The sequence below is a fragment of the Eleutherodactylus coqui genome, chromosome 1 (assembly GCF_035609145.1).
Source record: "Eleutherodactylus coqui strain aEleCoq1 chromosome 1, aEleCoq1.hap1, whole genome shotgun sequence".
In the NCBI taxonomy this organism is placed as follows: domain Eukaryota; kingdom Metazoa; phylum Chordata; class Amphibia; order Anura; family Eleutherodactylidae; genus Eleutherodactylus; species Eleutherodactylus coqui.
In genome coordinates this window covers 479,557,426-479,573,164 of record NC_089837.1, presented here as the reverse complement: position 1 = coordinate 479,573,164, position 15,739 = coordinate 479,557,426, and the positions used below count along the sequence as shown (strand labels likewise).

Here is a 15,739-nt window from a genome sequence, read left to right as displayed (position 1 = left end):
GCTGTCGAAAATAATGTGAAGTTACTTGCTGCGTATTATGTGCTCAAAACCAGTGTGTGTAATGCACGGTAAAGGCTTGTGTGAGAGCCCTAAGGGCAGGCTCACATGAGTGTATATGTAAACGCACATACGTTCACATGCTGCGTGATCCGGCATTTCGCAGTGCATTAGTCTTCCTGTGTTTTTGGGTTTTTTTTCCCCCGCTCTGTCTCTTCGCGACGGTGCATATAAACACCGCTGATATATACAACATTCATTACGCACCCATACAGAACAGTAGGGCTCCATTGTGCGTAATATGCGGTTAAATGGAACATGCGTTCTTTTTTACATATGTATTATACGCAAATATGAATGGCTCAGTATAAAAACGATGTACATTCATTGGCTCTGTTTACTGCTTATTATGCACGCGTTATAGGCGATTCCATTGAACTTTTGTGATCCCACCCTTTAAAACGGGGGTTTTTGTTCCTTTTTTTTTTTTTCTCTAGCTCAAGTGAGATAAATGCAAAGTATTGCAGGCCGTCTGTCTCTTCCATTTCCGGTCGCTCCGACTATTTAGCCAGTACTGATCTTTAGTATTGCCATATACATGGTATTGATTGTTTACAGTGATCTTGGGTTTTCTTCTCGTAAACCCATCATTCGTACTCCGTTCCCTTCAGACTGCTCTTGCTGTAAACGAATCTTCAGTATAAAGCTAAGCCGTTCTGCCAGGCGGGCACTTTAATGTTCCGGTGGGACTTGTGAGTACCGGTCACATGAGCTCGCTGGTGTCTGGATGCTTCCGTCCTCTCTGCACTGCCCAGGTGATACACTAAGGTTAAATCCTCCACGAATCTCAGCTGCTGCTCCCCACGGTAATATCACAGAAGCAATGCAGATAGATTTATGCCGTCTTGGGTGACCTGCAGTGGATTACAACTCTGCAGAATTAAAAGCTCTCGGTACTCTGACAATGCAGGGGATCTTAAAGGCTCACTGGGGACTTGGGGGGGGGGGGGGGGGGGGGGGGGTGCTACATTGCATTTTATTTGGAGATAATGTACATGGTGGCTCAAATTCAAGTGCCCCCGCCACCCTCACATTGGCCTAACAGAGGGTTTTAGAATCCAGTTAATAAGCAAGCTTAATATAGCATCAGAACTGTAGACGGGGCAGACTGCATAAATCATGCTGTCAACTTACGTATTTCTAATTTTGTAGTGTGTACATACAGTAATATATATTTTTAAAGGTCTTTGATTTGCTCCTATTTAGTTTGCATGATGTGTTATTAAAGTAGGCTTCTATAAAAATCTCATGCATATATCGCTGTATAGCAATGTGTTAAATGCCAGCGACCTTTGCATGCACATGGAAGACAGTTGAGCCTATTTCGGAAACTTCCCAGACAACTCTTATGTGCAGCAGAAAGTATTCTGGCCCACTTATATGGAATGATGATCGTCCCATGTAAATGCAGGCAACGACTGAACGAGTTGCTTAGGCCTCATGTCCACTAGGAAATTCGGCCCCGCGCGGATTCTCCATGCAGAATCCTTAACTCACCTGTTCAGACGCTGCGGGCTCCTGTCCGTCGCGGCCGGATCTTCTTTCCTTCTGCCCAGTGGACGCACTCGGCATGCCGGCAGCGTGCTGTGCGCATGTGCCATGCACTCTTTCTTTTTGAGCTCCTGCTCTCCCGTGCTCCCACGCCGGAGAGCAGAAATTCAGCTGCGGGTGTACTGCGGGACCGGACGGTTTCCATAGGCTTCTATGGAAGCCTGTGGGAGCCGTCCCCGCGGGAGACCCGCAGAAAATGGAGCATGCTGCGTTTTTTTGGGTTTTTTTAACCCCGCACGTGAGAAAACGCAACAATGTGCCGTTCCACGTCGACAGCAGTTCACTTTTGAATGACTGTCTGCTTACTGTGAATGGAGGCGGCCTTGAGGAAGAATGCTTTCGCCTCCATGCCAGCAGTGCTATCGGGCATTCTAGCAATACTCACTGCTGTGCTGACAGTACAGGAGGGAGCATCACTGGGACGAGCTGTCGGGGGTCGTTGGCCCAACGGCTCGTCCTGTGTACAAGGGGCATAAGACGTTCTTCTCTTCTGAAGACCTTCACTTAGATGTAAGGCTGTGAATCTTCTACCAATGCCTTCAGGGTACAAGAACGGCTGTGTAGACATGAGCTGCAGAAATTTAGTAAGTCAGACCTCTTGTAAATTCTGCTATTTTTAGGGAATCTGGAGTTATGTTTAGAAATATTCCACAAGGAAAATTGCTAACAGCTGAAGTGTTTACTTTTCCATTCCCGTCTTGGCAGGAAATGGCTTCCATTTCTCAAACTTTTTCCTTCTTTAAATACCCAATTCCTCCTACATACATGCATGTGGTCGTATCAATGGTCATTCTTTGTCATATTTGGCTTTATATGTGTCCTGCGGAAGAACAAAGGGTGAATGTAGCGTGTTACTGACTTCTGGGGGATAAACGCCCGGCCGTCTGACTTCCTGGAAGTAAAGAATGTTTCTATTGAATAATTGGCAAACCAATTTCTCAAACATCAAGTCATCGGATACTAAAGTGTATAGAATATGTAACGTTCATTCTGCAAAAAAAAGGAAATTTTTGGAAGTTCTTATATTTATTGCAATAGTAAAAAGGTTATCCAGCTTAGGAGAAAAATTAAAAACTTCCATTTCTGCACGAAAAAATCCAAAAACGGGGTAGTCCTGGGCTTCCCTGACGATCCTGCGTTCTGTTCCCCACTGGTCCAGGTTTACATGTGGGTGTGAGTGCCGGTTCATACTGCTGGTGGGCGCTGGAGCAGTCACGTGCCTTACTACTAGCATTATGGCTGCCTCTGCTTGGCGGTCATGCCAGTAGTAGGACACGTGACTGCTGTAGCCACTGATTGTCGGTATGGACCATCAGGGCTGAGTTCTGGCTTTCTTTAATGTCCAACTTTTTTATTTTCTCTGAAGTCTGTTAACCTCTTCAAACATGTTGACTGGTTTCTAGTATTTGGCTCAACTATTACATGCTGATCAATGTATTTAATATTTTAGTGTCGGGTCAGTGCAATACTAGTTCTAGGCTTTGTTCATACTTCCTTTGTTCTGTTCCATTATGGAATGGAAGCGTGAAAATAAAACATCTGCTGGATTTGCCCTCTAATGGGGTTTGCTGCGCCATTTATGATGAAGTGTGTCAACAGAGCTTACAGTCTGCCAGATGCAAAGGTTTACTTTTTCTGCCTAATGTGGAAATCTATGCCAAAATCTCTTCATCTTGATTTGAGAATTCTCTTCTTCCGCAGGCTCCTCACTGTGAGCACGCCTTTTGCAATGCCTGCATCACACAGTGGTTCTCCCAACAGCAGACCTGTCCCGTGGACCGCAGCGTCGTCACAGTAGCACATTTACGTCCCGTCCCCCGCATCATGCGGAATATGCTCTCGAAGCTGCAAATTACATGTGACAACGCAGTTTTTGGCTGTACCACCATTGTGCGACTGGACAACCTCATGTCTCACCTCAACGACTGTGAACATAATCCAAAGCGACCAGTGACATGTGAGCAGGGATGTGGGTGAGTTCATGGTTTTTGTTAAAATATTTAAATTATTTGTACTTTAATAAAAAAATTAGCACTTCTATTCGTGTGGTTGAATCGCTGCTGTATTGGCACGAGCGTTCAGTGTGGAGCGTCCTTCATTCCTTCAGCTGCATGAAGCTGCCAGCTTTACAAACCTTGGCTCTCAATGACGACAAATATGCTCCAAGGGAAACGTGGCCAAGAAGCTTCTGGATAGAGGAAAAGTAGAAGGAACATGTTCAGGACTGCTAAATGTGATCATCTAATGAGAAGTGATTCTCCAGATTCATAAACTGGGTAGTCTTATTCTTTGTAGTATACGGGATGACTGAAGCGTTCCAAAATTATCTTGTGAGGCTTAAAAATAGCATCATGGGTGTAAAATCTGACTATGATGGCAAATTCCAGTTCTTCTCCATGGACCTATAGGAACAGACCTGACATTCAGCTGAGTGGGCAGTCTTAAGGTACTTTGCCAGTCATCCCAGCGACTATTACTACCTCTATACCTTCACACAGGAGCGATGATTGCTCAATGAATGGAGGGGGAGTGCGCCAGAGATCTATTCCGATCGTCCACCATGGGCCGACAGTTGTTCAGTTTTTAGATGAGCTCAAAATCAAGCAACTCTGACAATTGAGCAATTCTTGTTTTCATTGACCAACAGTCAACTGCAATCTTTTGAACAATCACTTGGTTGACTGTCAGCCCATGTAAAAAGTACCCTAAGCTTCTGTCATTGCTGATGACAAAAACAATATTACCACCCTTCCCCCTACACATGCGAGTTTAAGAGTCTGTCTGAAGGGAGTATGGGTTAACAAACTAAACCAAAGCTCTTCACTAGTATGTGACTTCAATGTACTTTATTTTTCATGCACTCTAAACATAAAGTTTTAAAAAAGTTCCACTGAAAGAGCCGAAACCTCAAACTCTGACCGCCGCTGAGGATGAATAGAAAAGGCTAATAGTACATGGTGCCAGTGACATGTGCTGCAGGTATGGTGCTCAAGGGGGTGTAAGGGCGTTCAAGCCAATTTTATGAGTACTGCGGTTCAGTCTTATTGCATAGGTAGGATAAAGGTATATTTTTGATTTTTGGGACATAAGCATTTGCAAACAGATTTGCTGGCGTTGGCCAATAATCTAATGTGTCTGGGGGATATCCTGGTTCTCTCCATGGGAAGAAAGACTAGGCATACTGAAATTCAATATGTCAAATCCTTCTTGTTCCCAACAGATGAGCCGCTGCCAGCGACCGTACATTTGGGGATTGAAAACGAATGTTTTACTGGCTGCTAGCTGAGCTGTTTGACCACCATTAGTAGCAGAGGTTCACTCGGTCCATTCCTTTTTGTTAAGAACTATGGTTTTCAAGAATATTGTAGGGTTCAGTTGAATATTGTTACCACTTCAGGGCGTAGGCTCTAAAATTGCCATCGGATAAGACTCCAAATAAGGGAGGTTCACGAATGTATTTTAATTGCGGAATACGCGATCGCCGTCCACGTGGCAAAGCTCAGGCATTGAAGGGCATGTAGTAATATGAATTACGAATCACAGTATGCTCTATTTTGCCACGGAGGTCAATGGAGGCGTCCAACCATTGCGTACGGGCTCTGGGTACATGCGCCATTGCTAAGCGATGGCGTGCAAAATACAAACTAACAAAAAAGAATCCTATACTGCGCGTGACCCCATGCGTGCCTACGTGCCATATGCATTACAGATTAGTGCTGTATGCAGGGTCACCAGCTGAGTTCACAGCCAGAACCTGCATACAGAATCTGATCCGCTCGTGTGAGCCCGGCCTTAGGAAAGGTTTTGAGTTGACAACCCATCTTCAGATTATCTGGTTTTCTACACTGTGATAAATCTGATACATGCTGAAGTTCAGCAAAACTAAACTTCTCTTGAGATGTACCGGACATTTGTGTAATATCTTCTGGCACAAAGATTTGTCTAACTTTTATCATACATAAAGAGAATGTGAAATGGTGCTTAAATAAAACTGAGCAGCTTTGTAAGTCTACTTTATATATTCTGCACTGACAGCTACAGCCAAGAGCTGTATTCCTAATTCTGCTGTCTGCACATTGGGAACATTCGGTAAGGCTACATCCTGAACAGCTTGGCTCAGCTTCTCTGTTGTATTTGGAGAAAGGTGCGGTGTGTTGTTTTTTTTCCCCCTATGTCAGATTATTGTACAATGCCTGGTGCTAACGTGACACTTCTCCGTGTGCGAGTGACCCGAACAAGCCCATGCAGATATTAAGCCAGCAAGGAATGTAGTTAAGTAATGCAATGTGTTTTTAGGAAGTCTCACTCATTCTGTGTGTAAACCAGTTTTCAAAGCATATAGGCTTTGGCCTACTTGATCTTGTAACTAGTTGGTCCTAATGAGCAATTTAATGCAACACGTTGATGCGTCATGACGTGTGTCTGTGCGACGCAAACAGGAGGTAGCGCTCATCCTAACGATCATATGGTCGCAGTCCTGTGAACTCTCTAGTGAGAAAGTTGCTCTCAAATGACAGCCATCATCATACCAATCTTCAAGATCAGAAAAACTTCAGATCCTGGTCACTAACACCATGCTGTTATAGGGGTAAGCAATGGGAGTGGGCTGCTTTGTCATCTTTGTAAAGCCCAACGCCATGATCATGGGATTTACCGTCTCTATACGGGCATCCTGGCCTATTAAAACATAATGCCCTATAGGCATTTTAATTGAAGTTTAAAATTTAAAAAAAAAAAAAAAAAAAGGGAATTTTATAGATCACGATTAAAAGGAAAAAAATGTGTTGCCTTTTGTAAGGGAGGGTTGGAAGTAGCCGAATTCGCTCATGTGGCTGCTTGGCAGCCACATCCAACTCTGTGGAGAGGGACAGTGCATGTTTATCCTGCTTTCTGGCTGAGAACAAAGGCTTGGGACCCATTGCTCTTGGCAGAAGCAACACATGCATATTGTATTGATGTCTCTAGAAAAACAATGGCTGATTTTATATATTCTTGGTATCTCTTCCCCCCATTTACTAAAGTGTATCTTCACATCTGCATATAAGTTGGGAACCTCCTTTACTGATTCTCTACTTTTTCATGTGAAGAATAGTGCTGCATTCACTCTCCACCCCCCACTTCCCATATAAAAGAAAAAAATAAATAAATAAGGGCGGTCTCACATTTGCATCGGAACCTCCGGGTTCCATCACAGATCTGGATACAAACACTGGAAGAAAGCACTGCATGCACTGCTTTTTATTCCATCCCTGAAGCAGGCAGCTGGGTTGGTTCAGGGATGGAATAAAAAGCAGTATCCAAGCGTTGTTCAGTTCCATCCAGAGACTGAACCATTGGGCTGTGAGGATTCCCCTCTTCTTCTCCACAAACGGAGCAGGAAAGCGGAATTCCCACCGTAAGTGTGAAACCATCCTAAGCCACTCCATGGTACAACTTTTTTTTTTTTTTTGCTACCAAAGTTATTCTTGCTTCTCCCCACCCCCACCCCTCCCCAGGACATTCAGGGCTATTTTTTTTAGGATCCTTTTTCACTGACTTTTCCCCACTTTTGTTGGTAAAAAGCTAGAAAAATGTATATAATAAATAAATATATATATATATATATATATATATATATATATATATATATATATATATATATATATATATATATAGCGCTATGTACCAGGGAAAGGAGATGGCAGAAGTGGTTAAAGAGCGCTTCTCCTTTCTCCTTGGGGTTCTTGGCTGTAACTAACAGCTGACAATCTGACCTGCTTCTGCTTGATTGCAGGAGCAGAGGCTTTAACCCACCCGCCATATTTTTACTATCAGCCGGGATTAAAGCCCAGGACCAAGCGCCATATATTTACCACGCTTGGTTCTTAAGGGGTTAAACTTTCTTGGAGTCCTGAGTACACCTACACACTTCCTCTCATGTAACGCTCTTGAGGCAGCGCATTGGTTTAGTTTTGCCAAATTGATATTAACTGGGTGCAGCGGTTTCAATGTACAGCTGACGCCTATGTGTAACCGCTAGTAGAGTGATCTATCAGGCCAAGTATACATATTCCCATTGCTTGTATCACCAAGATGCAATAATAAAATGTTGTGAGGAATTACAATGAGAAAAACGAGTCAAAACTAGAGATGCCTCCAGCATATCCAGATGTGAGACAAGGATCAAGACTGCTACCAGTATGTAGGTGCGCCCATATGTTGACCTAAGGAAGTCTACCTTGCCTGCAGATAGATCATAGTCCACATCCACGGGAAGTCTGTATCCAGAATATGGGATTATTCCTTTTTCCCATCTGCTTGAGCGCTTGTGTAATCTTTATTTAAAGGAATAGAAATCCATTCTGAAATGCCTATTGAGGCCGCCTGAGCCCGCAGGGTAAGGGCTCCTGTTTGCAGAATTACTCCACTCTCAGAAGGTGTTCTAAGACGTTATTTCACTCCAATTCATCAGTGTATTACATGACTGGCCCAATGTGCAGAATAGAACGCACTGTTGGTATAGCGGATATGAGAACTCTTCAGACACTTCCACCTATTGGTGTTGGAGGGGAAATCCAGAAACGGGACTGTCGTAGAGGGACGAAATAAAGGAGTTATTCTATGGGTATAAACCCATTAAATTATTTGGTCTAACGGTATCCCATCTGCCAGAAACTCTTATATTTTTACTACAGCCGCTGTCTTGTGTGGTTTAGCTGACTGGAATCGAGCGGTACTGATAAGCACTCCTTCTCAAGCCAGGATATCCTGTTTGATTCGAGAGCCTTTGATCTTTGAAAGTCCCTTCCTCTGCTTCTGTGCCCAGGGTATACTACGCTCTCCTGGGAAAGACTTGGTCCTCTGGGAATGTGTTTTATTTTGTGTGAAGGACATAATGATCTGCATACAGTGTGGATATTGGGATTCATGCCAAAGCTAGTAGTTTGGGTGATACCTGGAATAATGCTTCTGCACTTTTCTGCTTCAATAGAATACAATCACTCTAAAAATAAAACAATTTGTTTTTTTGTAATTATTGCACAAATTGTTTATTTTTTTTTTTATATGCATTTTAGCCTTATGTGGTGTGGTTTATCAAAGCCCTGCCCTCGTGTACGCGTTTTGTACTGCTACACCTCACACTTTCACTCTACTTCACCATAGCATCTACCACAAACCATGTCTCTACATCCACGCAAGCTGCGTGCAGCTACACCTCGCAATTGAACATTTTATCATGTCCCATAACATATACACCATTTCATCAATCCTCCGCTGAGGTTCCATGGCGACTATTTTACAAATCTCAATTTTTAACACGTTCTAAATTGAAGTCCTATGAAATCGCGGTCCGTCCTTGAATATATGATGTCTCGGGCTCTCTGCATGCGCAGTTCAGCGCTCTTTGCCAACGAAGGGACCTCCATGTTGGTTTGTCTTGGGTATTTTGTGTATTTGAATTAGCTGATTCCTTTCTATTATTCCTAATTTCCACTGAATAATCACCCTCAGCATGGCTGTATATGCAGTGGCCGTCCTGGGACGAGCGCTCTACTGGATTACATATTTCTTAGTTTTTGTTTTTTTCCTTACCCTTTTATAATGCTGTTATACATTTGTCTTTGAGAAGTACACTTCCTCATCATTTTAGTAAGACGTTTCTTTTTTGTTTTTGTTTTTTTTGTTTAGCTTGGAAATGCCCAAAGATGAACTACCAAATCATAACTGCATAAAGCATCTCCGCTCTGTAGTCCAGCAGCAGCAAACTCGTATAGGGGAGCTAGAAAAGGCAGCGGCTGAGAACAAGCACCAGCTATCTGAGCAGGTACAGTATGAGCATCGCCTTCTAGTCCGTTTCCTGAAATCAGAGCGGTAGAACATGAGCAGAATGTCCTTTTTCACCTGTCCTAGGTTTTAGTCACATCTTTCAACAACTGACGAACCCGATAAAACCTTCAGCATTAACAGCTTCTTGCCCATCGTGTGCACTGACCGTTTGGGAAGCCAGGGGTAAATTATCTCAATATCCATTGAGGCTTACACAATATTTGGGTGAAATATATCCCTTTTCAAAATCTTTCTATTTAAAAAAAAAAAATTTGAAATCTGTTATGCTGGAGAAAAGGATTAAAAAGACATTCCTAAATGTTTAAGATCCTCTAAGTTGAGAAGTACAGAGATCTGTCAAACACGCCCTACGTTTGAGATATGGAAGAGCTGCCCAGGAGTTCGTTATTCTACTAGAATTGTTTTTATTGAGAGAAAATGTTTTTTTTTCTTTAGGCCACTGTTAAATTTATAAGTAACAGTCCTGTTCGAATATCAAACAAACTTTCTTCAAATTATGTATCAGCAGAAATACTACATCATTTCCTCATCCAAAATAAGTGGACATCCACACCATTGGTATGGATTTTGACTCACGTTTGCTGTATATCTGCAGCTGATTTCAGGAGATATAGTGCTCCCTTCGCATCCAAAGTCTTGGTGCTGTCAGCGCTGGCCGGTACCTGTTGGCTTATGGAGAGCATAGTGCTGCTGAGGCAAGCACAGTTACCGTATTTTTCGCTCTATAAAGACCCTTTTACACACAATGATCGCTCAGTATTCGCTCAAAAGCCATCTTTTGAGCAATAATTGTTCGGTGTAAATGTGTGCCCACTGCGCACTTACCATGCACTTTTCGTCCATTGCAGAGTTCAGCTCTGCTTAAAATCCATCCAGACTGATAAGACAAACCGCACACTGAGCTCTCCGCGGGCAGCGCTGATAACTTTCTTTCAGCAGCTGTCCCACTGGAGAAGAATAGTATTAAAAAAAATAAAAAAAAAAAAAAGACCACCCGCTGTTCTCTAAACACATGCAAATGAAGCTAGTTAGCTACTAATGAGCTGATTAGCCCGTTAGTAGCTAATGCAAAATGATCGCTCAAATCTGTCAGTTTCTGATGAATTTTGAGTGGTCATCTGTGTGTAAATGAACCTTTAAGTGGCACTCTTCCCTGTCTTATAGAGCAAACGTATCGAAATTCAAGGTTTCCGGCGCTGTCATGAGTTTTAACTTGTGATCGTGCAAACTGAATTGTGATCCCGCAAACACACCCGCATTTGTACGAAAGAATGCGCGATCGTTTACCTGTACCGCTGACGGGTGGTGAGCGCTGGCAGGAACTACTGCTGCTCCCCCACCTCCACCATATAGATTCTTCCCTTCCTCGGCCACTACACGAGTGCCGCTGTCATAGAGATCCGGTTTAGCTCTGCTGCTCGGTCACCTCGTACTACACCCTCCACTGTCCCTGGGTGACTTTAACATATTTTTCTCCTTATTTCCGCCTCTAAAACGTGGGGGCGTCTTTTATAGAGCGAAAAATACGGTATCTTCTGAAATCTTCAAATACATAGCTGATTTTTAGTCCAAATCTATAGCGGTTGTGCAGATTTCAACTGTTTTTGATGCAGAAATGCTGTGGAATTTGCCAAGGAAACTCCACTGCATTTCTACTACATTAAACCTACCCTAAGGCATAGTCCTTTACCGTATATACTTGAGTATAAGCAAAATGTGCTGAAAAAGCCCCCCTCGGCTTATACTCGAGTGAGATTTTTAAAAAAAACCCCGCAATACTCTCCTCTCAGCTGGCGTCTGTGTCCCCCGTCGCGATGCTCTCCCTGGTGGTGCGGCAAGCTGCTTCAGTCCTCTCCCTGTCTTGGTTTTGAATTCCCCCATTGTCGGCGATTTGGATCGAGCGGATCACGGCCGCCGCTCGATCATTCACAGAGAATCAGTGAATGACATCACTGAATGGCTGTGATTCGTTTATCAAGCGCCGCCTGTGATTGGCTGGCGCTCAATCCAATCACAGTACTTGGTTACACAGCGTTGACAGCGGGCGAATTCAAAACAAACCAGGGAGATGACAACGGGGAAATGTCTGAAGCAGCTTGCCGCACCGCAGGGGACGACATCATGCTGGGGACACAGATGCCGTCTGAGAGGTGAGTTTTTTTTACCTAGTATATACTCTAGTATAGCTAGGCTTATACTCGAGTCGATAAGTTGTTGTTTTTTTGTTTTTTTTTGTTTTTTTAATATACCTTTTTTTTGTGGTAAAACTTATTGACTCGGTATATACTCGGGTCGGCTAATCGAGCATATACGGTATTTATGCTGGTATCGGCTGACTGCTGTTTAAGGGGAAGCTGTCATCAACTTTAAGCACCATTAACTAAGTTTATGGTGCTTATAGTTTAGCTGTCATGACATCCAGGGAGCCACTCTTCATCCTCTTCTGGTCCCCTGTTCATGTGGTGTCCTCCCACAAAGTCTGCATGTGGTACAGCAAGTTAACTCTGGTCAGATGACGCTGCACCGACTTCCATACAAATAGACGTGCACACGCACAGCCTTCTGAAAAGAGTCAAGCTTACTGCGCATGCGCAGAGCTTTGTCCGGGAGCACTTCAGAACAAGGGACCGGGGAAGTATGACGAGGGCTCCCCAGACTCCATATTACCGGAACTCGAAACAACATAACTTTAGCTTTTGGTGCCTAAAGGTGATGATTGGTTCTATTTTAAAGGAAGCAGAATCTGTCACGTTGTAGTAGATGAAATATTCAGTATAACGCACACGTATAGGTATGTGTATATATTGTGGGGTTTGGAGTCAGTCGACAACTATTTCTACTTGCACACAGATGAGGTGGTCACATTTATACTAAATGTTTTTTACTCCAAGTCTATACATCAATCTACTAAGCTGCTCTGTATCACACTGCCTACCAAACGGACACAATGGAAAATAAAGTAACTGAATAGGTGAATGTTTTAACGGGGTCAGTCTGTGCAAAAAAAAAACAACACATTTTAAGGCTTGTTTACACCAGTGTTCAGCCTGCATTCATGTTTTATGTCTGTTTTTGTATTTTCAAGCAGAAGTGGAATTAACTTTTTTTTTTTTTTTTTGTTCCAGTGGGTTGTTAAAAAGCGCAGTCTACATTGCTGTTTTGTTCCAGGTGTCCAATTAAAGCTGAAAAGGAAGCAAAGCTTTGCCTTCCTGTTTAAAAAAACAACAACAAAAAACCACAATAAAATCCGTTGCAAAGGGAAAAAAATGTTTCATTCCTTTTTAATCCATTTTTCTACTCCAAAAGTGGAATGTAGAGACTAAGACTGAGCGCTGGTGTGAATAAGTCCTCAGTGATGCACTGGAGATTACAGGAAGAGATTGATGGCCATAATTCTGTGTCCATTATACATACATACATACATACATACATACATACATACATACATACATACATACATACATACATACATACATACATACATACATAGGCGTTTACATAAAAGCGAGTATTTAAAAAAAATAAATAAAACTTAAAGGCTATAACTACATTTTACTTTTTCTTTTGGCTTTAGAAAAGAGACATTCAGCTCCTAAAGGCATACATGAGAGCAATTCGCAGTGCCAATCCAAACCTACAGAACTTAGAGGAGACTATAGAGTATAATGAAATTCTTGAGTAAGTAACATAATGAAATGTTTCAATCTTTTGTTTTTACTCCCAAATTAAACGGTTTCTGCAGTTTTATCTTTAACTTTCAAATGGTCACTAAAGGCCCATTTAGACACAACGCTTTATCGCTCAAAAGGCATCTTTTGAGCGATAATTGTGTCTAAACGCACTGCCATCGTGCACTATTCGTTCATTGCTGATTTCTAGCAAGCTAAAAATCAGCGATGAGCCTTATCAGCGCCGTGCGTGGCGTTCTCATCGGGATACCAGCTGATGGCATTCTTTCAGCTGGTATCCTGCATGGAGCTCTCAGTGATGGCTCCGAGAACAAAGCAGCTCCTGCTGTTCTCGGCACTATCAGCTCAGCGGGATACCGGCTGACAGCTCTAAGAACAAAGCAGCTGTTTGCAGAAGACAGTCCTCCAACTGTCTTCTGCAAACAGGGGGCACCTTCATTTACACACTAATTAGCTACTTAAGTGCTTATGCAAAGTAATCGCTCAAAATTGTCACTCAAACTGCCGTTTAAGTGAATTTTGAGAGATCATCACTCCGTGTAAATGCACTTTAACAAACTGTTATCTCGCTCCTAAACTGTCTTGGTAGAAAAGACGGACTAAAATCTCTTACACCGGCCAGTTATTGGGCCTGAACGCTCATTCAGCAATTGGTCCCTGTAAAAAGACGAACAATCAACTGACGAGTAGGCAAATGGTCATTAGTCGTCTGCTTGTCCATTTAGGGGAGCATAAAAATGCTTGCTGGTCAGAAGATATGCAGGCTTTTTTTTTTTTTTTTTTTTTTAATGACGCCTGTGTGGGACTAACCATCTTGATAATGATTGGTTGGTTGTCCCCTCCGTAGGGCAGATAATCTGCCCATGTAGACCTAAAAGATGACCCCTTCTTACACTGCTAATCTCCACTCCCCACCCATCTCCACTGTCGTTCCCCCTTCTAAAGGGAATAGGAGTGCAGCAATGCAGTACGTGAGTCCATGTAACTAGCTGTGGAGTTATAAAACTTCTCTGAAGGCCAGTCTCCTACAAATGTATTACAGGCACATGTACGCATCCGTAGTATGAACGAGCTTCCCAGCCTGACCACACGTGTAATGACCCAAACTCTGCATCATATATCCCTATGAGACAGAGTTCAGGACGCGACACCAGCGGTTAGGCTGGGCCATTCGTCCATATTAGGGGTGCATGAGTGCATTTATAGTATATTCACGTGAAACTGCCCCCCATACCAACCTGATTACATTTTGTTTCTACCCTTTGGGAAAGATTATATTGTGGAATGATAATTAGGATGCATTTATTATAGTAATGTGGAATTTCCAATTTAAAAAATTGGACTTTTTTAAATTTTATTTTTTTTCTTTAATACAGATGGGTGAACTCCTTACAACCGGCCCGTGTGACTCGCTGGGGAGGAATGATCTCCACACCAGATGCCGTGCTGCAAGCCGTCATCAAGCGTTCATTAGTGGAAAGTGGCTGTCCGGCGTCCATAGTTAACGAGCTGATAGAGAATGCCCATGAACGCAACTGGCCGCAGGGCCTGGCTACACTTGAGACAAGGCAAATGAATCGGCGATATTATGAGAACTACGTGGCAAAACGAATTCCAGGAAAGCAAGCTGTGGTGGTAATGGCTTGTGAGAACCAACACATGGGAGAGGACATGGTATTAGAGCCAGGTCTGGTGATGATATTTGCTCATGGGGTTGAAGAAATTTAACTGCCCACCGATGAATAGATGCACTCCTTGTGCTTTTCCATCATCTCTCCAGGAGGCAGGGTCTTCATATGTTAAGCGATGGCTTGGAATAAGAAGTGTTCAGACCCCACTCTTGCCACTGGTGCCTATTAGCCGAGTGCGGGGTAAGGAATTGCCATTGTTGATCTGTGTATGGAGGACACTCCCAAGGGCACATAATCTGATTTATATCGTCCCTCACAGTGCACTATATCAACTAGTTATAATCCCAAGCGATCCATATTCATTTCCTTATTTCTGCTTCCGTGTTTGCTGAAAGAAATGGAAATTGGCCCTTGAGGGGCAAAGAAAACTTCAACGGTTCTTTGGTGACTTGCAAAAGAAACCCGAACGAGACTTATTTTCTACGAAGGAGCAAAGGCGTTCTAACGGAATCATGGGCATTTTCGATGAGTTGCAGAGGCATACTCTTAATGGCTGGTATCTGTAACAAGATCTATGCTACGACTTGAACCCGGACTTGTGCAAGCCACCACGGACTTGGATTTTGCAGGAGAATTTTGTGCAAGTAGGCTAGAATAAAAGAGTAGCTATTTTTTTAAACCCTCTTGTCATTTGGCACTAGCTTCAGATGTTCAGTTTGTTTTTGGTTGTTGTCACAATAAATTAGCAGCAATATGCAGCAGACAATGCAGCCATTTCATGTAAATTCTGCCACTCCTTCTGTCTCATGTAACTTCATCCATAGATGTGAACAAGTAAGGGTACCGTACTGCAGCTGTTCTTTACCCTGAGTGAATGGAGGAGAGCAGTAGGTACAGTAGTTACGGATGTGCGATAGAGCACGTTCGGGGTGTTTTTATACAAATGTGTGGTGGTTTGTGTGTTTTTGGCATTTCCCCTTTCCC

The 15,739-nt window shown here is 43.0% G+C and overlaps 1 protein-coding gene across 1 annotated transcript in view; it reads left to right on the top strand.

The window, feature by feature from the left end:
- Positions 1-15,509, top strand: part of RNF41 (ring finger protein 41) — a 49,764-nt gene extending 34,255 nt beyond the window's left edge. The window contains exons 3-6 of the mRNA XM_066585290.1: positions 3,310-3,581; positions 9,277-9,412; positions 13,010-13,113; positions 14,501-15,509. Coding sequence (XP_066441387.1) covers positions 3,310-3,581; positions 9,277-9,412; positions 13,010-13,113; positions 14,501-14,852 — 864 coding nt within the window. The 3' untranslated portion in view covers positions 14,853-15,509. The remainder of the gene's footprint in view (positions 1-3,309; positions 3,582-9,276; positions 9,413-13,009; positions 13,114-14,500) is intronic.
- The last annotated feature ends 230 nt before the right edge of the window (positions 15,510-15,739 follow it).